Below are 26,511 nucleotides of genomic sequence, written 5' to 3'. Positions count from 1 at the left end.
TTATTTACCAACAAGTCAAGGAGCTTTAATTAATTTATTGTGTCTATGCGATCATCATGGACCAATGGTCTTACTTCTGAGACTGCTTTTTCTCATGGTTGCATCATGACAGCAGCATCGCAGATGTCACACCTCTGCACACCACCACCAAGAAGGAATATCTGTGCTTTTCTGGGTCCCCTGTTTAGGAACAAGCAGACTTCCCAGGTGCCCTTCAGTAGATCCTATCTCCTGACTCCTTGGCTGGAGCAGGACCACATGTTTACCTCCAAACCATGGACTATATATGATTGGCTTAAGCTAAATAAAAGATGCTCCACAGCCAGCATCCTCTCCCCTGAGTTACACGGGGGAAGGATAAGTAGCAAAACAAAGTCAGGATTTGCTGGCAGGGAAGAAAGGAAAAAGGATATAGGTTAGCGACCAGCAGTGTCCGCCAAGGCAGCAGTCAATGAGTGATGGTTGTCATCATTATGATTGGTTTTTGTGTGCACTTTACTGTGCTGTTTACTATGATGAGTATGAAATTATGAAATCTTAAAGATACTTGTTAAATTGCAAGATGCTTGTAGCATTATCAAGTTCAGTTCCTATGTAATAGTTGTTCTCGCTCTAAATAGCTCAGCTAGGTGAAGATTTCTTGAAACGAAACAAATTTCTGTGATGGGAAATTCAGTACCTCCTGACAGAGGACATCCTGTCGAAATTAATGTATAGCTTGAGAAACAGAATGTTACCAACACGAAGTCCCTGTGGCCCATCCCTATATCCCAGAGGAATCCTCTGTCATGAGTTAAATGTTAATAATTTCCCTGCTTTTCTTAATGGCCTCACCATGTATATCTGTATTTCTAAAACACAAAAAAGAAAAGTATTTCATTTGGTCTGTTTTAGATGTGTTTTTGTTCTCCACCTTTGTTGTTGTACAGCAGGAGCGCGTTCCTTGCCTCTAATATGTATTATTACATTTTATGCACATGTTTATCTCATTAACATTGATGAACATTTCATTCTTTACAGTTCTAGTGTTTTAAAAGAAAATCTGCTACCAAAAGGTGCTTTGAAAACTTTTTGTTAATGTCACCTGATGCACATGTTTAAGAAGCCCCTTCAGGATTTATATTTAGGTGTAAACATCTAGCGTGTTTACCCTCACCCAATAATGCCAGTTGTTTTCCAAAGGCCAAGTGACACTGCATCCAGAGTGTAGGTTTTGAGCTCGTATCTTTTCTTTTTTTAATTGAGTTATAGTCAGTTTACACCATTGTGTCAATTTCTGGTGTGGAGCACAATTTTTCAGTCATACATGAACATAGACGTATTCATTGTCACATTCTTTTTCACCGCGAGCTACCACAAGATCTTGTATATATTTCCCTGTGCTACATGCAGTGTAAACTTGTTTATCTATTCTATATGTACCTGTCAGTAGCTACAAATCTGCAACTCCCAGTCTGTCCCCAAGCTTGTATCTTGTTGGCTTCCAACTTCAGGCTTGAAAGCCGGCCTGTTTTCCTCCTTGGAGTGTTTGTGATTGCCTCGGCCTGTGGCCAGGGGGCGCTGTTGGCCTGGGACCACAGCGCTCCCTCCCCACACACCTGTCTGAAGGCAGGAGTCTTGGGTTTCCCTCCCCAAACTTGACACTTGTTGAGGGCTGACTTGTCTGTCAGGGTTGCAGAGTTGGTGTTTTCCTTAGGGACACTTACCATGTTGGCTTGAAGCTCCAACTCTCTGATCTGGTTTCAGGCTACCTTTTTTTTCCTGTGTAGATGGAGGGTGGGTGGGGTGTTTCAGCCCTTCATTTTCAGTGTGCCCAGAAATGTATTTAAAACAGGTTCCACCTCTAGGATCTAGCTGTTCTGTCACAGGAGGGCCATTTGCAGTTATAAGTTCACTGTTCTTGCAGAAGTCCTTGGGAACGTGTTTACTGAGATATTTAGTAATTAAAAAAATGTATTAGGAACTTAAGATTCTTTGGAAGTTTATGTGTGAATTCCTCCGAAGCCTGTGTTTAATCCGGAGAAGATTTCATTTGCCTCCCAGAGGCACTGTGGGAGGCTGCACTTTGTGACCGTGTTAAACAAAGTTTTTGACGTGGGACTTTGGGGGCCTTTATGAGTGGGAATTCTAGTCCAAAATCTTGAGTGAAAATGGGCTTGTCTTTGTATGTAGAAGCTTAAGAGAGTTTTTCTCCTTTTTTTTGGTTTCAGCCAAGCCAAGCCAAGCCAAGGTCCCCTTTGATCTTCTCTGGGCCTGGTTTATCACTGCGGGTGTCTCCTTTTGAGATTCTTGGTCCTAAGGCTGGTCTCTGATCAGACCTCCCCTCTTCCTTGGGATCCAGACTTTGTTTCCTTTCTGTTCTGTGTGTGCGAAACAAGTTAAGACTCACTTGTTGGTTATTATCTCAGGCTGATACCCTCAGGGCCAACAACGTGCTTGATTGCTGCTTGGAAATTTCATGTGTTTTTATGGATTTTGGCCTCCATTTGCTTCCTTCTTTTTATCAAAAAGAGATTGAAGTATTTTTCTCTATCACTTCTAGGTGTGGTATAGCCAGAGGATTTCTCTGCAGTCCTACCTCAGCATTTTCTATATTTAACAGTTCTTAACAGCAGAAAACTCTTCGTTATTTTGAACCCATATGTTAATCCTTGCACGGTCTGTCTACTGGTGCTCGGGTTAAGGCAGCATGGACTGTATCTGAACCTTCTCTCCTTGATTTGCCGTCGCGTTTCCCAAGAGGACGTGCGTCCTTTTGAACATCTTGCTTAAAGTATGATTTCATCTCTTCACCATCATACTTCCATGCCTTTGTACACGCCTGAATTTCTCATTTCCCTTCTTAAAGTTTGATGTCTAGAATCAAGTATATTTGAGATAAGACTCTTGCCCTCAAAGAATGGAACACGCAGAACAACACACATGAAACAATACGACAAAATGTATGACATGTAATTAACACCGACCTGTATAGCGCAGAAAAGGGAGAGGTCACTGTAGGCCTGACCCCTTGGAGAAGGCGTCACTGTTTTGAAAGATTGGGAGGATTTCGTTGGCTAATGTATTCAAGAATAATCACGAGAGAAGCAGAGTTCAAGAATAAGTGATTTGTATTTGAAGTGGCTGGAAATCGGGAGCCTTTGAAGATTTGGGGGAAGGGACGTGAATATACTGTCTCAGAAAATTTCACCCAGAAGAACCCGGGATGGTTCAGCAGAAAGAGACTTAACTGGTGGGGGCACCAGTTAAGAGCCTCTTGCCCGATTCCAGGTGTGAGGTTATGTGAGCATGAACTTGGGAGGCGGCCTTAGCAATGCACACGAGCCGATGGGTTGAGAAGCCAGGAGAATGGTACATTGATAATAGATTAATAAGAGGAGAAAAAGTGAGAAACTTCAAAGTTACTGACTTGTGCACAGCCAAATAATCTCCGTTATGCAATGAACCAACTGCCAATTTATTGTAAACAGGATGAAATATATCACAGTATCAATGGAAACAGCCAGTAGCAGGCAGCATGCGCTCTGGCAGGCGGTACACATAATAATCCTTTGTTGTTTAGTAAATCTTTACAAAGGCTCTAAACACAGGGCAACTGGCATTGTTTTAAAACAGCTCATAATGGCCTAACTTTGTGCCTGCTTAGATAGCAGAAGACCAGACAACATTAATGTGGTTCTTCATTTTAATAATAAGAAATGTTGCCAATAACATAAAAGTGTGTGTGTGTGTGTGTTTACTCAGTGGTAAGTTCTGTTTACTCAGAGCAATAGATGTGAGTTGATCATCCGTCTGCTAACACTTAACAAGTCTTCAGCGTATGGTCCAAAGTTATCCCATTCACTGTAGTTGATCTCATAAAAACCGGGAGGAGGATGGGGTGGATTAGGTCCTCTTGGTAAGTGCATTGCATCCCTGGTACCTGTGAGCTTCATGACCTGTTGTATCTTCCGGTGGTTCCCTTTATTAACTTATCTTCCAGGGCATTAAAAGACTGCAGCATCGTTGCTGAAAGCTTAAAGAATAGGGCGTAACAGGCTGACCGTCTCGGTGGCATCCCTGGTTTATACGTTCAGATGCGTGTTGACTTCTAAATATAGGAAGGAGGGATTAACTCAGGAAACCAGATCCGAGTGGGTTAAGTCAGGATTGCCCTGAACGCTCATCCAGCCTTGTTAAGAGTTAAGAAGCAGGCCACATGGGCATCACAGGGCCTCAGAGAGAAGTTCCCACTCACGTTAGATATTTTTATTATTAACTTTTCTTCACGATGCTTGTGCCTGTGTATCTGTAGGTCTGTATTTATATCTGTATCTATCTGCTCACCTAAATGCAGTTGCCTGCTTCTTTAAGAAAACTTAGACTCTCACGGAACTAAAGTTTGATGTTCAAACCTTCTACCTAGTTTTTGCTTCAAGGACTTTTGTTTTCATTTGCGGGGTTTCTAATTTGTTTCATTTGCGGGGTTTCTAATTGGTTCTAATTGGTTTCTAATTGGTTCAAGAATATCTGTGTATTCTTGATTGGTAGCTGCCTGTTTTCGCTTTATAATTTTTTGTTCTTTTAATAGATGTGTGATGTGAGGAACAGAATTCACTGAAAAAATGTCCCTAAGGGGCTCTCTCTAGGTTGCCTGGGCAACAGGTTGGCTGGCCACTTGCAGGGCTGGGGGTGGGTGGGGGTTTGGGTTGGGGGGTGACTCATGTCTTCTCTTCTAAGAGTCTGTGCGCTGATTTGACTTCCCACGGGACCTGTGGCTTCTGCCTCTCAGCAGGAGGACCCCCACAGCTAGTGTTCCTGATCAATTCCTACGAACAGCAGGCGCCCCAATCCAGACTGCCTGGTGCCTGAGAAGTTCTGTGTACATTCATTGATCCGTTACTCTCAAACCTGCCCCATAAGAAGTTGCTGTGAGGAAGGGTTGGGGGAGGTGGTTGCTCAGAAATGTAGACCCACGCTGGTGTCCAGCTGAGCATCCAGCAAGTCTCTGGAATGCTGGAGGGCTGGGGGACACATGCCTTCTCTTCTTTTCTGATGCTTGGCTCATGGCTCCCCCTTTCCCAGGAAAGCTCTCCCTCCCCCATGCCCAGTGATGCTTTGGGGGCAGCCTGCGCATGCGGCAGCTGCAGAGTGGTCCATGGTCGGGGTGAGAGGTGTTCCTCAGTTCATCTCCATGACTATTGGAAACATACTTATATTTAAAAGTCCTTTCCAAAGGTTACCTGATTCTTTGCATTTCGCTGGAATAGATACAATCTCATTATTGGGTGTTTTTCGTTGTCTTTCTTAGCATTAACTGTCCTCACAGGCATTTGAATTTTAGTTTGCAGATTTATATTTTTGACGGAATGCATTTAATTCCTTCCTTTCTTCTCTGCCTCCTTCTCTTTCCTCCCTTCCTTGGCTTTTTCTCGGCTTCTGTCTCGGCACCACTTTCTTGTCAGATGGTTTTCCTGTTACCTCCACATCCCATTACTCTTTAAAAGCAAAAACCGGTTTCCCTTCTTCGCCTCCCACCTCTGATCTTTTTTCTTTGATGAAGCAAGCATGCAAGCAGGCAGATCCCTCTAGAAAGATACCTTGAAAGAAAAGTGTGCTTTCCCAAGTGTTAGTCCTTTGATTCTGCACAGCAGGAAAATAGTTCTATAGAAACTTGGTTTCTTCAGCCAAACTTGTGATTGACTAACTGACTTTTGGCAAAAGTAGCTGGTAGAATGTCTAAGCTTCCCGGTTTGGTACAGAAAGAGTCCATGAGTTTCAGACAGAATCTTCCTATGTGATCAGACCAATGAGGGACACTGTGGTCACTGCATATAAAGCTCTAATCCAATAATTTGGAGAGTGCTTTCCTGAATTTTCCTTTATGGAGTTTATTTTCTTGTCTCCATTTTCTGGTTTTGCCCTCAGCCTCCTCGTATATTTGTTTTGCTGGTTTTTATCACGTCACATATCTCCGTTTTTTATGTCTGAGCTGATGCTGCGGGAGGTGATTGCTGCTCACGAGCGTCTGTTACTAAGTCCTTTCACAAGACGTCTGATGGAGAATTAGTTTTTGGTTTTCAGCCAAATGCCACTTGCGCTCATCCTCATTTATTTGGTTGTAGTGCAGATGCTTACATGTAATGCTCGTATCTCCTGAATTTGTTTCTTTGAATTATTTCCACGACAATCTTTTCCCCTCTTGCCTTTCGGCTTACATTTAACTTGAAAGCCATTTTTGCATAAACTTAATCTTTTTCTTTATGTGAGAAAGGACAGTTACTACTGTATTTATTTTTTTCATTTTGTCGTTTGTTCTCAATTCCATAGAAGTTGTTAGCGAGGAGGCTAAGTCCCTGTATGGAGTTTTTCCTCAGCAGGTGGCTTGCGAGGAAGTTACAGAAGTTGATTCATTCCAGTCCCGGCAAACATGTCACTCGACCAGGACCAGGCAGCATTTCTGGGGTGATTGCTTTCTGAAGGGGGCATCCCAAAGAAGGTGCCGGTTCTCTTTCTCACCTTCTGTATACACAGCCCTACTCACAGCCACGTCGGGGTCGGCTCTGCGATGACTGATGAGGGATGCTTTCTTCACATAACATATCGGGTACCAGACACAGTTTCTCATGGCTCTGTTGTGTCACTGTTTTTGTTTCCTGTACTGTGCTTTGTTTATTCTTTGTCACCTGCTGACTAAAAGGTTACCTCTGCTTTCTACATTTTAAATAATACTGGTGAGGGTCATATAAAAAAGTATTACATAGTATAAATAAAGTATTGTGGAAAGTAATATAGAAAAAGCATCGCACCTCGCTGTGCTGTAATGGGTTCCTGCTGCAGTCCTACGGAAACTGCTATTAGTCAGCCTCGAGCATCTCCATCATACCTAATATCTCTTTAAGCAAAGAGGATGCACTCCAGGAGCACACCCCTTTTGTTACCTTGTTTATCAGAGACACAGATAGTCAAAGGGATTAAGATGTTTTCTAGGACATCTAATTAAATATCATCAAATGTGAATTCAAATGACATCAGGTGAATCAGAAAACGCCAATATTGTTATTTGTCTTGGGACAAAGGGAAAGGAAAACAGGTTTGGAGTAAGGCGAGGACTGTCCATTGACCCTCTAGAAGGGCAGGCATTTGTGCCTAAGTCAAGGGAAAACTGGAGGGAAGTTATCCACCAATATGGGTGGACACAGCCACTTCCCTGCACTGTGGGTCTTGGGCCCAGTCTTCAGCCAGCCTTAGGCGCCAACCAGGGAAGCAGAAACTGTCAACCGTGACCCCGTGATGGTCTGAATTAGCTTTACACGCAAGGTCAGATAAGTAGATCCAGGCTCATGTTAGGGTTTCTGCCAACCTCCTGGATATCATCCTGCATGGCTGGTGTGTGATGTCACTCTTAGATGGGAAGGAGGAAAAAAACCTTGTCCTCCCACAGCCAGGCTCTCATTCAGTTGTCTGAGGAGGCGATATTTACTGTGAAGAGCTTCGACTCAGTTGTAATCTGGTTGGTCAATCAAGTATAAAAGATGGATTTTTAGTTTTTCTTTTTTTTTTTTCTTCATGTTTTGGAGGGAAAGGGGATGGGGAAAGGACAGCATTTGCCATCTAGAAGTTGGGAGGAGGGTGATTGGTAAATGACGCCACTGACTCAGTTGAATGGTGGTTACAGGAAGAGAAGGTTTGGGATGCAGATGGTGAGCAGAATGTTTTGCAGTCTTGCTGACTTGACGACAGACTCTAACCTCACTGGGGTGGGGACCAGGAGGAGACATGCAGGGAGCTGCTTTAATCACGCAGCTGTAGTAATGCAGGCAGTTCTGCATTGTAGGATATGGGAAGTTCTTTTTTAAAAGCGTAGTTGCTCTTGTTTAAATTAAGGAGCCAGTTCCTCATTAATCTGTGCCAATGTATAGTTCACCATATATTCTTCATACAATATTATTTTCTTATCTCATTTTTGCTATGGATATAAAAGAGTTTCCTTGTCTGATGCAAAATAAATTTGGGGATGATGCGATGTTCAGAACCGGTATTTGTTTAGATACTCACTCTGAGTCTGTCTCAATCCCTGCTGCCCATCCAATTTCTAGACCCTCCCAGAAACTTCTAGACCCTTCTAGACCATTCTTGCTGTGTTGTTTCTGAATATACTACTTTCTGTTACAGTACATACTATGCAATTAAAAATCTAGCTGCTTCTATAAAATCACTTAACTAAGTGGTTCCCATATTCCATTAGAGGAAATAAATTCAAGTTCTTCTAGATGATAGGAAATAATTACAAAAAAGTGCAAGTACTTTTGGAGTGCCATATTTATTCTTCATCACTGTTGTCAAAAGGTTAATTTGGATATTTACTGTAAGCATGGCACTGTTCTCAGCGTTTCACATTATTTTCCCTGAGCCTACTCTGCATAAGTCGTACTTCTCTATTTTGCTTACTAATATTTCCTTCCTAGTATTTTGTCATTAGAATGAAGTCAGGGCTTTGTAGATTTGGCCACTGACCCAGGACCAAAGTTGTATAGCATATTAAAAAATATAATCAATTTCTTTCCTTTCTGGAGGAAAACTCTTGGAACATCTTTACTTAGAGCATTTTGGCATCAAAGAAAGAAAACAAAACCTAACTGTGGTTATATAGTTTACACATTTCTTAAATTCCCCCGATTGCTGCTTTGGGATCATCCAGATGTTCGACGGGTTAATATTTTTGTTCAGTTTAATTACATTGAATTATTTTCTGAAATTAAGAAGGGCTGTTTATTGCATTCTCCAGTGGTGCCTCCTTTTGTTGACTGCTGGCAATTTTAAATTAAAATAATTTTTCTTCCTAATTCCCATACTTACAGAGGTTAGCATTAGTTATAGCTTCCCCTGGGCTGAACTAAAGAGCGTAACTTTTTGTAACGTGGTACAATGTGCCCAAGATGAGTTTTCTTAAAACAAGGGGGTTGCTTTTTCTTCAGGTCATTGTTTAAAAGATAGACTTAAATGTAGTTGCAAAGTTTTGCCTTTATTTTTAACTGATATTTTAAAAAAAATTGACATGTATTAGAAAGAGCTCCTTTCCACCTTAAGAACTTTGTCAGTCTTTAGATTTGGTAATATCTTAATGCTGGCTTGGAATACAAACTTGATTTTCTTTCATATTTCTTCTCTTCCAGAAATAAAATGAATATGGCCCTTTTAAAATTCAGTCTCCACCTTTGTAAACAGAAAAAGGAAATTTAATTATATTTCTAGCTTTGTAATTTCTACTTCTCATCAATACATTATTTTTGCTATCAAATAGAAAGCCTGTTTGTTCCATGCTCTGACCTCCAGCCTCTTCCCATCTAAATAGTTTCCATTCATATGAGCCACTGGAGCCCCTTCCCTCTTCTATACTGGCTTCACTTGCATAAGTAGTTTTACGTTTTCTTTTGCAACTTTTTAGGATTTACTTAGTGTTTATTGTTTCATAGACAACGTCTCCCATTCTCTTTACTCATTTATTTACTCATTTATTTATTGGCTTGCTTTCATTTCCCTCCTAGGATTTATGAGCATAGACAGATGGTACAACCCTGGAAGGTGACAGGGACGTTTTGTGTGCCTTCATTTATACTCTTTACTTTTTGCAGCTCCAATTCCATTGAGTGAGAGAGACAAAGTGGTCAGAAAATCTTGGAGAGTATTGTGTCACCACAAAACAAAGTGGGATTTAAAGAAAATGATAGTGAACCAGAAAAATCAAATGCTAAAGATTGTTTTAGAAATTATGAATCACTGACATATAAAGCAATTTTAGTACAGGGTGGTATAAATTATTCTTTTAAAAAATGTATTGGAGGCTGTCATCTGAGATGCAAGGCTACTTCCCAGGATGGGGCAGTATCATGGAAAGGGCTCAGCCTCAGCGTGGCTGTATTTTTAAAGAGTTTGGAAAAAATCAGGACAGGGTGGAAACTGTTCATGCGCAAGAAACAGGGATGAAGCAAAGAGGCAGGGGAGATGAATTTAGAAATCCATGCCTCAAAAGTTCTTTTTCTCTGAGACACAGCAGGGAAGCTAGACAGCTTTGTGGATGATACCAGACATTTTCAGAAGGAAAAGAGGAAATGTCATGCAGGGCAATTTCCTTATGGGCAGTAAGATGGGAGAAGAGGTTACTTGCTAAGGTGGAGTTCAGGTTGGGAGGCTCCCTTTTGGACCATATTTGCCTAGAGAGAAGCCGAAGAAGACAGAGGGAGGCGTTGGTGGCATAGTGGTGAGCGTAGCTGCCTTCCAAAGAAGAAGACAGAGCCTGCTGAGCAGCGGGATGGCTCCACGCGGACTAGTCACTCTCTTGCTTGAAGCTTCCATCGGAATTTTTTGACTAGTAAAGAAAATTTACATGTATTTTCTTGGTTGGCATTCATTTTGTAATTTGTCTTGGAACACAGTAGGAACAACAGCTTGGGACAAATAAAATGATACCTATTGGCTTCCTATGTTTTTTCCTTTTCCCTGAGCTTAGAATGGAGTTTCCAACACCATCAGTGTAGGTAGCCAGGACTTTCTTTTAACCTAAGTTGAACTTGACATTCATCCAAGTGCAGTTTCGTACCAACTGTGAATAAGGGAGGTGGTCAAGCCCCACTCTGCCTCATTGACCCCTTTGGCATCATTCACTGCCAGTTCTTGGCATTTTCTGCACACGGTTGGCTTTTTCTTTCTACAGCACCTTTGGCTAAGGTGACTTCTTCACCTAACAAGTGCCCCCCCTGTCCCCCAACATGTTTCTTATACTTAACTACATAGTTTTTATTTTTCAAGGCCTTGGCTTGAACTTGACCTCCTTCATCAAGCCATCTAAAGCTATAGCTACTCTGCATCTCTGTCTCTCTCAGCTCAGTGAATTCTGCTCAGTTCAAAGCTTTATTTGTTTTCTTAGGTTGACTGTAATTTTCTTCTGGAAATTACAATTACAAGGACCATATCTTCTTTTTCTTTTAATTCCATTTACCACTGTCTAGTACCAGGCATATATTAAGTCTTAATAAATGTTCAGGTATTAATTTGTAACTGGTGATTTATTTTCAAATGGTTGCCCCAATAATTGGTGTTTAAAATACATCCACTCCCTATGTTTGTTTTTTATTGTACTGCTACAGATGGTGGCTGCTATAATGAAGTGTTTTTGGTGTTTCAGTTCCCCTTAATAAGCTTTATTAATTTAGTAGTTTAAAATCTTATTTTTAATTTAAATTTTCTTTTATTTTCTTGGTTCTGTACTTGGTTTCTTGGCCCTCAGTCGTGACTCTTGAGGATGTCATGGTAACCTGGCAGAGAATTTTTGGGTTAAGGTGTTTTTTCCTCCCATCCCTGAAGTGCTTTCCAGCTATTATGGTATGCTCCATCAGTCTTTTTTTTTTTTTCCCTGCAGTTCATCCCTGATAATAAAATTATGCCTTCTATGCTCTGGGTTTTTACTATTCCTTTTCATATAGGCAGTATAAAATTACAATATGTTTGATACTTTTAGCATAAGGAAATGCTCTGATCATGTTACATGTAATACCTTTTACTTTTTACACTTAACTCATTAACTATTAGTAATGCCATAGATGCTGTAATTTGGTTATTATTTTGAAGTGCGAATTTTCATGATTCATTTAAGCCAAAGGAGCTTTTCATGGGATAAAAAAATACAAAGGAAACATTTAAGTTGAATAATAAATTCATCACAAAATAATTACAAAATGTATTTACTATTTATTACAAAATAAATAAATCACCTATCACTTATGTCTACTTTTCCGTGGAAGACTGAGGACCCGAAAATGTAAAATGTACAATGAAAATCTAAGAGGAGATGCTGTTTATCATTAACTGAGAACATTCCTTATATGTAGAATCTAAAAAGACACAAATGAACTTAGTTACAAAACAGAAACAGGCTCACAGACATAGAAAACAAACTTACAGTTACCAGGGGGAAGAGGGGGAGCTGGAGGGATAAACGGGGAGCTTAGGATTTATATATACACATTACTACATATAAAATAGATAAACCACAAGGTCCTACAGTACAGCACAGGGAACTGTATTCAATACCTTGTAAAAGCTTATAATGAAAAAGACTATGAAAAGGAATACCTATGTGTGTGTCTAACTGAGTCACTGTGTTGTACACAGCAAATTAACACAACATTGTAAATCAACTATACTTCAATTAAAGATACATAAATACCTAAATAATTTTCCTATAGGTCACCATTAGGTATTTATTTAGGAAACCATTCTTTGTCTTAAAATAATACATAGGAACCTCCTAAATTTTAAATAGTTGTGCTAATTGTTTTTTAAGGATTAAAAAAAAATCCTATAGTTCATTAAAATCCTGATGTACCTTCATAATAGCAGTAAATAGGAGTCATGAATATTAGCTGATATGGTTAAAATAAGGACATCTTCATAGATAGCCAAAAAAAGTACAGATAACCCTTCACTAAAAAGTCCTAAAATTAATTTATGCCCATGTTTACTAAGTCACTAGCCTCAGTTTTGTAAACCATAGAAATCACAATTCTCAGATCCTTGTATCAGAAGAACAAGAATGTTTTTGAAAGCTTGTAATCTGTCTGTATTTTGATTGAGGATCATAAAGTGGATTTTGATTTGCGGATAGTGATTACTGTATATAAAATAGATAAATTTATACTGTCTATTACAGGGAACTATATTCAATATCTTGTAGTACCCTATGGTGAAAAAGAATATGAAAACGAATATATGTATATCATGTATGACTGAAGCATGGTGCTGTGCACCAGAAATTGACACAACATTGTAAACTGACTATACCTCAATTAAAAACAAAAAAAGTGGATTTTGAAAGGCTTTATTTAGACTACTTGTGTATTTTTTATATTAATAAAACCAAGTGGTTTTTAATGTGTTAAAAAACAAAATAGATAAATTTATTACAAAGCTATATGGGGCATAAAATACATATTTTTGTGTCATTTTAGGACTCAAACATTTTAAGTCCCGTGCAAGATGGGACAAAGAAACCTCAGATTGACAGCAACAAGAGCAACAACTACCGGATTGTCAAGGAGGTCAGCAGATGTGAAGTTTTTTTCATATGGGTTTACATTTGAATGGCAAAGAATTTTTGCTTATTTATTACATTAAATATTGCGTGTGTTATATTTAATTCTTTTCTTCTTTCGGAAGATTTTGATCAGGCTAAGTAAACTCTGTGTACAGAACAAAAAGTGCCGAAATCAACACCAGCGATTACTGAAGAACATGGGAGCCCATTCAGTGGTGTTGGACCTTCTACAGATACCTTATGAAAAGGTGAGCTCTTAGGTTACTTTCTCCTTTAGTTTTTAATTTTGATACAATTTCAATATAGGGAAGTTATGAAGAAATTTTTTTTCCTGGACTATTTGCAAGTAAATTGCCAACCTGATGCCCACCACCTCTGAGCCCTTTAGCTGATATCCCCTACAAACATAAGCACTTAACAACTTTCCAGATCAGGTAAGAGCGTGACCCTCTACTGCCACCTGATCCTCGCACTCCATTCACATTTCTCCCATCGTCCCAGTCGGGTCCTGTCTGACAAATGATCCACGTTGGAAACAGTTATCATTGAGTGTCATGTCCGTTTAAATCTCTTCATGCTGGAACTCTCATGACATTGATGCTTTTGAAGTGTGGAAGGTCCAGCGAAGGGAGCAGAACTGGCGGCCAGGGAGAGAGGAAGACGGGACAGAGAAGGTGTGGGGATGGAGGCAAGGGAGACAGAGGCTGCTTTATAGGGAGACAGGAAATGGTAGTGGACAGGCGGGAAGGTGGGGACAATGAGAGGTGGGCTGTCAAACAAAAAGGGGAAGAAAGAGTGGAGCAGAACAGAGAATAGAAGGAGGATAAAGAGAAGGGGAGAGACATCCAGAAAGTGGGGAGGGTGGACGGGGACCGGGTAACCAGGAAAGGTGTTGAAACAGAAAGGGGAGCATAAAACAGTGACAGAGAAGAGCAATGTGCATTTGGGAAAATTCTTGGATAACGTTTTTGCTCTGGTGTGTTTCTCTGTATCACCTGCTGCTCTTGAACTTCCAGAATGATGAAAAGATGAATGAAGTCATGAATCTGGCCCATACCTTCCTGCAGAATTTCTGTCGGGGAAATCCACAGAATCAAGTTCTCCTTCATAAACATCTGAATTTGTTCCTAACTCCTGGAGTAAGTATTTTAGTGGCTTCTAATAGTTATAGGAAAGTGTCCATCAAATTTGTTTTAGCAGCATTAATGGATAGAATTTTATTCATCTTCCTCACCTCATTTTTTTTTCTTATAGGGGTTTTCTTCCTAAAAGTGAATATCTTTTATTTCCATTAAGGAAACATTTAAAGAAACTTGAAAAATTACACTAATTTTGCCTGCAAATGACAACTTCACTTATATGTATATATAGTTTAATGTCAGGAAAAAGAGATGGTAGAACAGAGACTAATTCTGCAATGACACGAGCAAGATAAATATGAGTGACTCAAAGGTAGACTTAACTCTGCTCTGTAAAATGTGTCAGTGGATACTGAGGAGAAGCTAACTTTGAATAATACATAATTAAATTAATCTCAAGAATACTGTTGCCAACATGCTGACCTTTATGATAATAAATCTCCCTTTTCCAGCTCAGATCCTTTGTGAGCTCAGTTTTCTTTTAATGCTGAATGATCTTGCCTTTTGTAGAAGACTTGCACAGAAAACCCATTACGACTTTTGCATAAAATATAAAACCGATCACAAGCAGGGCAATTGGTCTAAGTCCTGTAGACTAGAAAGTTGATCTTGTCGGAGTTACAAGGGCACATTCCTCTCTGTTTATTAGCTCCTTGAAGCAGAAACCATGCGGCACATCTTCATGAACAATTACCATCTGTGCAATGAAATCAGCGAGAGGGTGGTCCAGCACTTTGTGCACTGCATCGAGACGCACGGCCGCCACGTGGAGTACCTGAGGTTTCTGCAGACGATTGTCAAAGCAGATGGCAAATACGTGAAGAAGTGCCAGGATATGGTAATGACCGAGGTACGTTCTCAGTTTGCATTTTATCAGCTTCACGTAAGCAATATGCTCAAATATGTTTTCTGTTAACAGGCTGAAAAAAATTCCCCAGCGACATAGGTTTGGAAAATAATTTAATTACTACTTAAGCACAAATATATTTTACTTAGAACTAGTGAAGTAGCATAAGTTGATTTTTATAATTTTCTAAGAGCTTGTTTTTTTTTTTTTTGATTCTTAATGAATTGAGGTGTTTTAAATAATGGGCAAAAATCCTGTGAAATGTTATAGATTATTCAGAATGAAAGTGATAAAATTTTATATTTTTAATACATTTTCAATGTATAACAAAAATGGATTAAACTCTGCTTTTCGAGTGTCTTTACTACTCTTCCTGAAACATAGACTGGGTGTTCTTTGCTACTGTTTGCAGAGGGCTTTGAAAGGAGTTGAACTAATTAATAGAAATTATCCATCAGTGATTTATTACTTGTGGAAACTTAGCTATTTAGAGTAAGTTAAAAACTTTTAAAAATAGACGAAGTACTTCATTTATTTTACTCTTTTCATTTTGATGTTTGGCACTGAGCGAGATTTAAACAACGAATAAATTACTCACTAGGAACCAAGTGATTCTTTGGAGAACTGACAGCAGTTTGAGCCCATTTGGGTAAATCATTGCTCTGTGACCGAAATGGTTCTCTAAAGGGCTGTATGGATTAAGGCAGCCCTCAGCCATGGCTACAAACAGTTATGCAGTAGATTATATTGATTTGGGGCAATTTTCATAATTAACTACCTTAAATTTGGGAATGAGAGCAATTTCCCTATTGATACAATGTGAGTCCCTTCTGCCCCATAGAAATCTTAAAATAAATTCAGCTTAAAGTCTTGAAATTTTAATGTAAATTATTGTTACTAAACCTTTAAGGGACATTTTGAACTTGTAAAATTTACCTCTTACCTGTGTTTACATTCACATTTGTTCTTCATTGCCTAGAAATGTGGGAGCTAATTTGATTTTGTATTATTATCATCAAAGAATAAATTAAAATGGGAAAGCAGTAAATAGTTAAGCCAGTCCTATGGCATTTATTAGGTGAAGTGTTTCTATATGGAAAGAAGTATGTATAATATTTTATTAATATATAATACATTTTTTGGCACGTGAATTCTCTTTCAAGAAAACATTCAGTGTAAGCCAATTAATTGGCTTATCAACTTAAATATGTTATCAGTTCAAATAAAATAGAGAAAAAATTATGGAAGCTGTGTTACCCACCAGAATATTTCATGCTGGGGTTAGAAAATTGGTCCTGTAATACACAATAGGAATTGAGTCCCGTGCAGGTCCCAGCCTGCTTGTGGTTCAGGGTTACTATCTGCCTTATAAAGCAAAGGAGAAGGTTTGTCCTCTGGGAAGATGAAAGTTGTCTTCTCCTCTGAAAAGGCCTCCTATGTAGTTGGCCTTGGCATCTTCCAGGAATAGGAGGGCAGGGATTGAGGCCTCATGAGTGTGGGTTTTCTGTTGCGGTAGAGAGAGAAGACAGTGCTTGTCACCAGAAAGTCTGGAGTGGGAATGTAATTACCTCCAGAACTCGTCACTTTTAAGTCAGCCCGGGCTTCATGACAGTCATGGAAGTGAATTCTTTAATAAAATAATAATGCAGTTTCCAAAAAAAAAAAAGTAGACAATAAGACATTATGGAGATTGAGCAATAAAATTACCACCTACTGGAATTTCCACTAAAATTATATAAATAAAACAAGAAGGAAAATTTATGTCCTGAAAGTCTCTGCTTACTCATTTCTTTCTTTCTCTCTTTTAAAGTCGTCTTTTTCTCTTTATTCTCCCATCTGTGTTTTACCTGCATTCTCTGCCAGTACCCATGATGCACGCAGTCTCCAAATTCTTGTAGGGTTGCATTTGGATCAATGTGCTTGCTTACTTATTCTGTCACTATGAAAGGGGCTGGGGATATTTTATTCTATAGTAAAATTAGACTTAGGAGATTTCTGATGCTTTGGCAAGGGAGTCTTCCATTTGAAGTAGAAGGATGTAACTTTATTGGAGTATTTTGCAAGTTTGATTTCAGTGGATAATTCGCTGAACAGTTTACTGTCGTCTGTGTCATTTATTCTTGTCCCCATCCACCTCTTCCATATCTGCCCGGCTGGTTTTGACAGCGTTCATAACTAATCACTTGACCCATGACTAGAGTCTTTTTACCACCCTGCCCCAGTATAGTTCTGCTTTTGCAATGTTATCTGTGTTTTTACAAAGAGATGCATGTGTGTCCAGATAGACCAAGCCTTTGGAAGCAACTGTAAGGATGGACATTTGGACGCTATGTACACTCTCTTGTTATCATTTCAGTTGATAAATGGGGGTGAAGATGTGCTGATATTTTACAATGATAGAGCATCATTTCCCATCCTTCTCCATATGATGTGTTCAGAGAGAGACCGAGGGGACGAGAGTGGCCCCTTAGCCTACCACATCACCCTTGTGGAGTTGCTGGCAGCATGCACAGAGGGGAAAAACGTCTACACTGAAATCAAGTGCAATTCCCTTCTGCCCCTGGACGACATAGTGAGGGTGGTGACCCACGATGACTGCATCCCTGAGGTAAGCTTGGCAAAAGCTCAGCAGCTACGGATTCATTATTAATTTTTAAAGTGCGTAAGTGCCAGAAGTTCTTCTACTATTATTTATGAGATAATATGTTTAGTCTAGGAATTGTACTTAGCTACATAATTAGGAAATTTTGAAAGAGCATAAAAAGTTTACTTTTTGCTCTACAACAAACAATGAAAGAAGAGAAACCTTTTAAAAGTACGACCACTGTTGGTTTGCTAGAAGCTACTATGGGAATTTCCAGGTATGGCATTGTGATCGAACTGAAAAATTGACTTGTAACCTCTAGTATGTGCTTGAGCATAAACCAGATGCTTCATAAATAATTTGTAGACATTAACAGGAGAGGCTAGGACAGGGCTGAAGAATCAGGATTAGAGTCTCTAGGTCTACCTTTGCTTTATGGAATTGATGCGTTCTTGGAAACGTGGACACACGTTTTGCTTTATTCACACATCAACTTACACCCTCCGTCCTAGTTTGGCACGACAGTAGGGGAAAAACTCATTAGAAACTAGCTTGTCTGCCAACAGGATTCATGAGGCTTCCAGGAATGTACATTGCAATCATTTCTTTCTTTTCAACTGCTGTGGTGTATTGTTGCAAAGTTCACAAACGTGTGATACACTGACTATGATATAAATCCAAACATTTAAAATCATAGTAACTTAAAAAGGTATCAGGTTAGGTTAACTTCCCTACTTCCAAATAGTCCTATGTAGTGATGGACTTGCAAGTATGTTTTTGTAAAATGTTGTGGAATTACTGACACCGCATGCCGTAGGTACTCCATGCCTTGATTGGTTTGAAATAAAATGGCAAAGGAAAAAAGTGTAGGGTAGGAATTAAATCAGTGCGTTCTGTCTACATTTGAGGTACTGATTCTGGTCGTGTTGTTCTCTCTGACACACCCCTCTGGTGTCTTATATTCACCTACTTAACCCCCTTCCTCCTTTGGATCTTGATTCAAGTATTTCTTCTTTAAGGAAGACTTCCCTGGGCTCCCGTAGTCGAGTCTATGAGTCTATAATTTGAAATCTGACATTTGAATTTTATTAGTTAACCAATGTCCACAGCCTTCTCATTCTTTCCCAAGACTATAAGCTCGATGAGAGTTAACACCTGGATCTGTTTGTATTCACCACTGTATTGTCTGAGCCTGAGCCTTTATTTTATTCTATTTTTTTTAACATTTTTTATTGATTTATCATCGTTTTACAATGTTGTGTCAAATTCCAGTGTAGAGCACAATTTTTCAGTTATACATGAACATATATATATTCATTGTCACATTTTTTTCTCTGTGAGCTATCATAAGATCTTGTATATATTTCTCTGTGCTATACAGTCTAATCTTATTTATCTATTCTACAATTTTGAAATCCCAGTCTATCTCTTCCCACCCCTGCTTTTAATAAATGTGTTTTGAGTGAATGAACAAATGGAATTAAGAAATGAGTCAGAATCTTGGATCCATTACTTCCTAGCTGTGAGACTGATTCCAACAGATTACTTAACCATTCTAATCTTCAATGTATGCAATTTTGAACTGAAATAATTATGATATGCACCTGATAGGATTGTTGGAAGATTAAATTAAGATATTACATATAAAATGCTGAAGGTGTTTGGCATGTAGCAAACAATGAATGGATTTTAACTGCTGTGAGGATGATTACGGTAGCACACTGAGTGGCTCTGATGGCTCCTTACCCTGTGGTCAGTCCTTGGCACTGACATCCTGTCACTGGAGATTTGTCTTAGACCTCAGTCAAGTAGAGAGAGGTACTAAGGGCACGAACGCTGGCCCTTTATTCCTTATGGTTCTAACTTGGATTCTATGAATCTCCTGAAATTGTTTACATGATTTTTTATGTATGTGCATTTTTCTGGAGAGATTTATAGCATTCATTACATTTTCATAAAGGGGGGGGGGAAAGAAGAGAAAAGGAAAGAAGAGAAAAGAAAAGGAAAAACAAAAACTTTTGCCCTGTGCACTTTAGAAATGGTACATGTTGGGGAGACTCACCCAGTCTTTTGTGAGGAATTTTGCTAAGTCTGGAAAGGAACTTTATGATATCTTAAAATAGTACAATTTTTGTGGCAAACTATGAGCCTGACTCTTCTCAGAAATAGTAATTTAAATGTTTTTGAATGGCAAAGAAGTGTTATTTAGTCAACATATTGAAGCATTGTATTAGAACCTTCTTGGTTGCAAGTGTTGGAAACCTAACTTAAACTAATTTAAATTAAAAAGGGAAATTTTATTGGCTCCTAGATTTGGGAATATGAAAGATAGTTGTTCAGATGGATCAAGAGATTCAAACAATGTCAAAGTTCCTTCTGTCTCTTATTCCCTTTTCCTTTGTGATTTTTGCCTCGTTTTCTTCATCTGAGCATAATTTTTCTCTACACACCTGGAGAGGATGGTTCTTGGAGTTCAGATTTACTTTGGTCCATTTTGGCAAAGGGGGCAGAGGGGTAGAGAAAGAATATGAATGAATGAATGAACGACAGAGGCAGAGAATGGGAGTGGAGAAGAGAGGGAAAGTGTGACTCCTAGTGTCTCAAATATGTGAGACTTGGTTTACATGAAGTGCATATTCTCACACCAATCACACGGGAATGGAATTCTAGGTCATGCGTTTACCCTGGGTCAGGGGGAAGAGTATTTTAGTAAAAGAAAGGAGATGAGAATGCTTTCTGGTTGGACACAAAACATACTATAGTTTACTTTAGGAAATAACACAATTTTAACTATTCATCATAGATACTTGAAAATGAACAACAAAGAAAACTCTCTCTCTTTTATATTTGAAACTTGCACAGGTTAAAATTGCTTACGTGAATTTTGTGAATCACTGTTACGTTGACACTGAAGTGGAAATGAAGGAAATCTATACAAGTAACCACATTTGGAAGTTATTTGAGAACTTCTTGGTGGACATGGCAAGGGTAAGTTGCACTGTGAGCATTAAACAGTACTTCACGCTGCGTGAGGTTGTTGATACATATTTTGACTAAACAGTGTCAGGGATCTGAATGGAAACTTAGAGTTAAACCCACTGTGTTTGGACGTAATCTGTCACATGCAAAAAGTTGTGATTGAATTTCACAAGACCGTGAGTGAGATTTAATGAGCTAATATACCCAGGGTACCCAGTACGGTGTGTATGACAGCAAGGTGTTCATTTTCACTTTTATAATTGACTGCACTGATCAGTTAGTAAATGGAGTTTCAGTGGCCATTTTACGTTGGTTAGAGACAATATTTGGCAGAGGTCAGTTTGTATTCAGCCTCTTGTCATGAATGCAGTTACAAACCATAGATGGTAGAGAGCTCACGAGGTCTTGGCTACTGCTTTAGGGCAAATAGGTGGTTGACCAGACCACTCAGGACCTACCATTGCCCACTGTTCCCTGTTCCAAGTCTTGTTTGGAAGTGTGCTCCACTGAACTTTTTGGTGTTCTTATTCCAGCTAATTCAAAATACAGTCAGAATATACGTAGTCATTCAAAATATAGCCTGCTTTTTCCTTTGAGTTCATTTTCTCCTGTTTGGTGTTTTGGGGGTTGGAGAGGACACATGGATGTGGTTGGCATTTTCTAGCATACGTTTTTGCTCTGTTAATACTGAGTAAATGAATGAATGAATGAAGAAAGGAAGGAAGGAGGGTTTGATAGGTGGCATTTCATTTTAGTTTATGTATCTTAGCTCCCTCTTTTTGCATGCTGAATTATCATAATGTCCAGGGTCTATTATTTTAGGGATTTTTTTGGATCCTTTCTAGCTTTTCCTTAAAAGTTATGGGATGTAATGTTCAAATAAGGGTTTTGCTAATAGAAGATAGTGTGTAGCTGACTCCTTGGACCTGTGATGACTTAACGGTGGCCTATCCCAGTCCTTGGGCTTCCTGCATTGCTGAATGCTGGTCGTTTACAAGGGCCTCACTGAGGTGTATTGGAGGAGAGGGGTTAATGAAATCCATATGGATGGATGCTGACTGTTAGCCATTAGCTCACTGCCTCCCCACAGTTCTTTCTGGAAGGAGGGAAGACAAAGGGGACATAAAACATCGACTGCAGGCCCAGACTTCCAAGGGCAATCTTGGGGAATAGAATAAATCACGTATTCTAGTCCAGGAACTTTTGTCTTTAGTCAAGGCTTGCAGCTGGAATGTGTGCATTTCACCTTGGGGGTCGGGTGGATTGAGCCAGCTGGGCTGTGTTCACACCCGTGTGGAGTAAGGCCGTCTCTGTTTCACTTCCCTTCTGTAGAACCTAAAAGCCACTCGTTACCTCTCTCAGGTAAACCTGCCCCTGTGCAGAAATCCCCCGGTTCCCACAGCACTCACATACCACTCGTATTTACCCCCGTGACCTAGTGGAAGCCCTGTGAGAGCCTGGCCACACTGTCCCAGAGATCTTGGAGTAAAGGACAGTTTATATGCCGAAGGCTGAGCTGTCAAATTGCACGTGCAGGAAGATATGAAAGAGATTAACGACCTATTTGCAGCACTGCCCAGTGCTACGGGCTAAAGATAGGCTTGGAAAGACCAAGGCCACATTCTAGGCAGCGTAAGCTGCAAAGCTCGAAGGGTTTTTATTTTTAACCCAAAGAAAGCTGATGTTAACTGCCACTGATTGTGCTGCCTTGAAAACAGTCTTTCTGTCGATGTTTTTGTTCATAAGGCTAAGGGGTTCTTTTTTTTTTTAAGTATTCATGTAGGAAGCATTCTAATTTTAACTATTTTGGTTAAGTAGACATCAGTTTTATTTATTCGTATACAAAACCTCCAGGGGACTCTCAAGATCTTCTCGGTCCCTTTGGTCATTATGTCTCACCACAGCAGCTTAGCTGTACTGCAGAAAGCATCTGTTTCTTTCCCTCTGGTTTCCCTTTGATTTATATTTTAAAGCCGCCCTCTTATCCCGTCACCAGGAACGACAGGGAATCACCCTTCCTCCTTCAGGGAAGGGACAGGAAATCCGACTTCTCATATCTGGGGTTTGTCTTTTTCCCCTTGAAGGAAGATTAAGGAGCTACCACACACTTTCAAATTCAAATACTAAAAATATGGTTAAATAAGAAGAAGGTGGCTTGTTAGGCAAATTTCTGGTTCAGTAGAGCCGTGGGTCTCAAACTTCAGTGAGCAGCGGGATTACCTGCAGGGTTTATTATGACACAGATTGCTGGGCCCCACCCCCACAGTTTCTGATTCAGGAGATGTGAGACTTTGCATTTTTAACACATGTTTGGGTGATGCTAAAGCTGCTGGTCCAGGGACCACACTTTGAGAACCACTGCAGAAGGTCACGGTAGTTAAGGGTAGGCACTGTAAAGGCGTTATGAGCCAGACCAGAGTTCAAGTTAAGATTCTGCCTCTTACTCATTCAGCTCTCTTGGGCAAGGTAATTATTCCTCTGAGTTTCCTTGTTTGTAAAATGAATCCAACGCTACATTCCTCAGAGAGTTACTGGGAGGAGTCAATGAGATAACGTGTACATAGCTCTTATTAGCACGAGCTCAACGCTTAGTGAGAGGTTGGTACCATTATCCATTTTATCCATCTCATGGTAACAGCAGTGGTATTAGCACAAGGTTATATGTAGCCTTTAAAGCGATTTGTTTTCAAGCAGCTTCCCCAAGACCTATACCAAATACTAACGTTGAGGATACCTTAAAGGAATACCGTGCCACACAGCAAGGGCCAGGAACCCTGTCTATGAAGCTGGACACACACAATAGTGATGTGATGTAGAGTCGGACTAAATTCAGATCTTACAACGAAGTTACGAAATCCTGGGACAACTGATTTATATCAGTGAGAAATAGTGGAAGTACTCTGGAGGAAATGTATTTCGTAAATTGGACCTAAAGAATCATGGGACCTGAGGGTTGGAACAGACTGGCAATCCTACAGTTCACAGCTTTCAGCTCCTGCCTGTGGATTTCCATTAACAATGGTCTCACTTTTTTTTTTCTTTTGAAGACAAGATTTCATTATTGCACAATTTTAATTGTTAAAAGCCAAATTGAGCCAAATTTTAATGTACTTTTTTATTGATGTGTAGTCGGCTTACAATGTTGTGTCAATTTCTGGTGTACAACATAATGTTTCAGTCATACATATACATACATATTCCTTTTCATATTCTTTTTCATTATAGGCTACTATGAGATACTGAATAAAATTCTGTGTTCTATACAGTATAAGTTTATGGTTTATCTGTTTTATGTATAGTAGTTAGTATTTGCAAATCTCGAACTGCTAATTTATCCCTTCCTACTTGAACCAAATTTTTATGTGCTATGAGTCTTAGCTATTTCTTCCTTCTGCAGCGACCTAGAATGATTCAGTTCAGGAAAGATGTGGGTGTTTACTCTTCTCCTTGTTAGTGATCTGCTTTGAGACGATAAAATTATGCAATTTAAAGGAACGTAAGATCATCTAGGTCAACTTCATAATTGTGCTCCCGAGTTCCGGAGAGATTAATTTGCCAGCAGAAGATGACTCAGCCAGGTAGTAACAGAGCTGGCAGGGCTGGGCAGCCTAGTCCCGTGCTTGTCCCACAGCAGCTTCTCAAATATGTCATGACAGCCCTCGTGTCTTCCATTATTGTCCCCATGACTCTCAGTGGTTCCTCCTCTGATAAGGGTTTCTGGGCTCCTTGTTCTCAGTACACTTTTGAGTTCTCTCTAATTCATCAGTGTTTGTAAAGCATGGCATTCGGGATGGAACCCAGTGCTGCAGGCAGGGTCCAGCCAGCACAGGGTTTGGAGAGCCGTCCTATTTAAAAGGCAAATGAAACATTAACATGTAGCGGCACTCACACCACCTTTCACCTTTCTCCTCGTGTTTCTGTGGACTCAGCACCACCAGGTTCTTTTTGTTTGCTCTTGGTAAAGCTCTCTAAGGAGTCACCTTAATTAGCATCTTTCATTTTCCTGTTTGTACCCCAGGGTCTTTTGTCTTGTGAAGAGCCGTGTAAGAAAATCTTTCTGAAGGATTGTTCTTGATAAATGGATGCTAGATTGTTTCACATCCTTTCTGACAGAGATGCATCTGTGTCCCGTCACTACACCAGAGTTAGGCAGCAGCAAAGCTGTGAGACCCATGAGCAGTTGTTCTGTTGTCTTTTAGAGCATTTAAAATAACGACAGCCCACTTTGATCTCTGTGCCGGTGCAGCTAAAATTGGTGTTTGCAGATTAGAAATGCTTTTCTTTGCCTTCATAACTGATTGTTGTTGCAAAGTCAGGGGATTTGAGACATTATTTGAAAGTGCGTGAAGCAGGGTGGACTGTGGTCAGTGTTAGCCTCAGACAGTATTTTTCTGAAGATGTTCCCGATTTTGCTATCAGTTTCAAGATTCTGTAATGGCCAACAGCCCTCTAAGTGATGTGTTGGCGGAGTGAAATTAGACCAAAGAATAACTTAGAAATTAGACCCAGGATTGTCATGTCACTGTCCCATCAATCACTGCTTAACGAGAGAAGTCAGGGGATTTCATTGCCAAATAGGTGACCTGAGCTTTCTCTCTCCTCGCTTAGCCTACCACACAGGCAGGAAGTAGGAATAAACATAAAATTTATATGTGCTTTGAAACATACATTCCAGGTTCTTTAATTTGATAGGATTGAATAGGTTTTCTTTGCTTGATTCGATTCTATACTTTGCTTTCTTCAGTTGAACGAACCATTGGAAAGTCTCATCCTGAAGCTTTCTTTTCACATGGCCTTGTTACCTAGCATTGCAGGGAAGTGAAGGGTATAAAGCACTGTAACGATACACCTTATTTGGTGTGTAGCACCCTGCCCTCCATTGTAATTCCGTTTTTCTCCTCCACTTTCAAGCTGAACTGTAATGGTGGCACCCACGTGGCCTGGACACTTGTTTGGCTCTTCCTGGTGGATGATTGGTTGGCCCCTGCCCTGCATCAGACTGCCTGGTCTTCAAACCATTGGCAGATTTATCATAGTTGATCAGTTACTTCTTGAAACATGTCCTCCCTTTCCCCTAGGGTATTGGTCTGGTGCTCTGTTTGCCTCCCACTTCAATGGCCACTCCTCAGTCTTCTTTGCTGTTTCCTCCAAATCTTCCCAGCTTCTAAATATTGAAACTTGCCAGGCTCCAACCTTAGACTTACTCTCTTCTCTGTCTACAGTCACTTGTTTGCTGATCTCATCCGCTCCCCTAATTTTAATTCCAGGCTGGTTGAGGCACGGATTCTTCTCACATATCTCAAGGCGTATGGACATCTCCAGCTGGCTGTCTAACCTTAGACTCCTCATTCACTGCCATGGCCCACTAAAAATCAAATCCTTCTCAAGTCTTTGGGATCTCAGTCTAGGCACTCAGGCAGAAAAAAAAAAATTGTGTGTCATCTGTAAATTTTATTTTCTCACTCTCTAAAATTTCATCCTTTAGCAAATTCTGCAAGATCTAACCTTAAAATATTCAAAATCTGATTACCTCTGAGTGCTTTGATCACTACCACCCAGCATCAAGGTCCCATTCACTCTTATCTGGGTTCTTGCAGTAGCCTCATAACTTTGCTTGCATCCTCGCCCCCTCCCTTCATCTATTCTCTACACAGCAGCCCATAATGATTAAAAAAAAAAAATAAGAAGATTGGCTCAGGTCACTCCTGTGCTCAGATTCCTCCCAGAGTAAAACCGTGATTTGGGCTCTCCTCTGTCCAGCCACTACCGCCATGCCCACCCCTGCTTCCCCGTGTCCTCTTACTCTCTTCCTAGCTCGCTCTCTGTTTCATCTAGTGGCCTCCTTGCTGCTCGTCAGATATGCTAAACACACTCCCATCTCAGCACTTGC

General features: G+C 39.9%; 1 protein-coding gene across 2 annotated transcripts in view; it reads left to right on the top strand.

Moving 5' to 3' along the window:
- ITPR2 (inositol 1,4,5-trisphosphate receptor type 2) overlaps nt 1-26,511 on the top strand; it is a 419,018-nt gene that overhangs the window by 170,712 nt on the left and 221,795 nt on the right. For both annotated transcript variants that reach the window (XM_031443910.2, XM_064479133.1), the window contains exons 27-32: nt 12,987-13,076; nt 13,195-13,320; nt 14,089-14,211; nt 14,861-15,061; nt 17,415-17,666; nt 20,505-20,630. In XM_031443910.2, coding sequence (XP_031299770.1) covers nt 12,987-13,076; nt 13,195-13,320; nt 14,089-14,211; nt 14,861-15,061; nt 17,415-17,666; nt 20,505-20,630 — 918 coding nt within the window. The remainder of the gene's footprint in view (nt 1-12,986; nt 13,077-13,194; nt 13,321-14,088; nt 14,212-14,860; nt 15,062-17,414; nt 17,667-20,504; nt 20,631-26,511) is intronic.

The sequence above is a fragment of the Camelus dromedarius genome, chromosome 25, assembly GCF_036321535.1.
Source record: "Camelus dromedarius isolate mCamDro1 chromosome 25, mCamDro1.pat, whole genome shotgun sequence".
Taxonomy (NCBI): domain Eukaryota; kingdom Metazoa; phylum Chordata; class Mammalia; order Artiodactyla; family Camelidae; genus Camelus; species Camelus dromedarius.
This window is presented reverse-complemented; position numbering and strand designations above follow the sequence as displayed.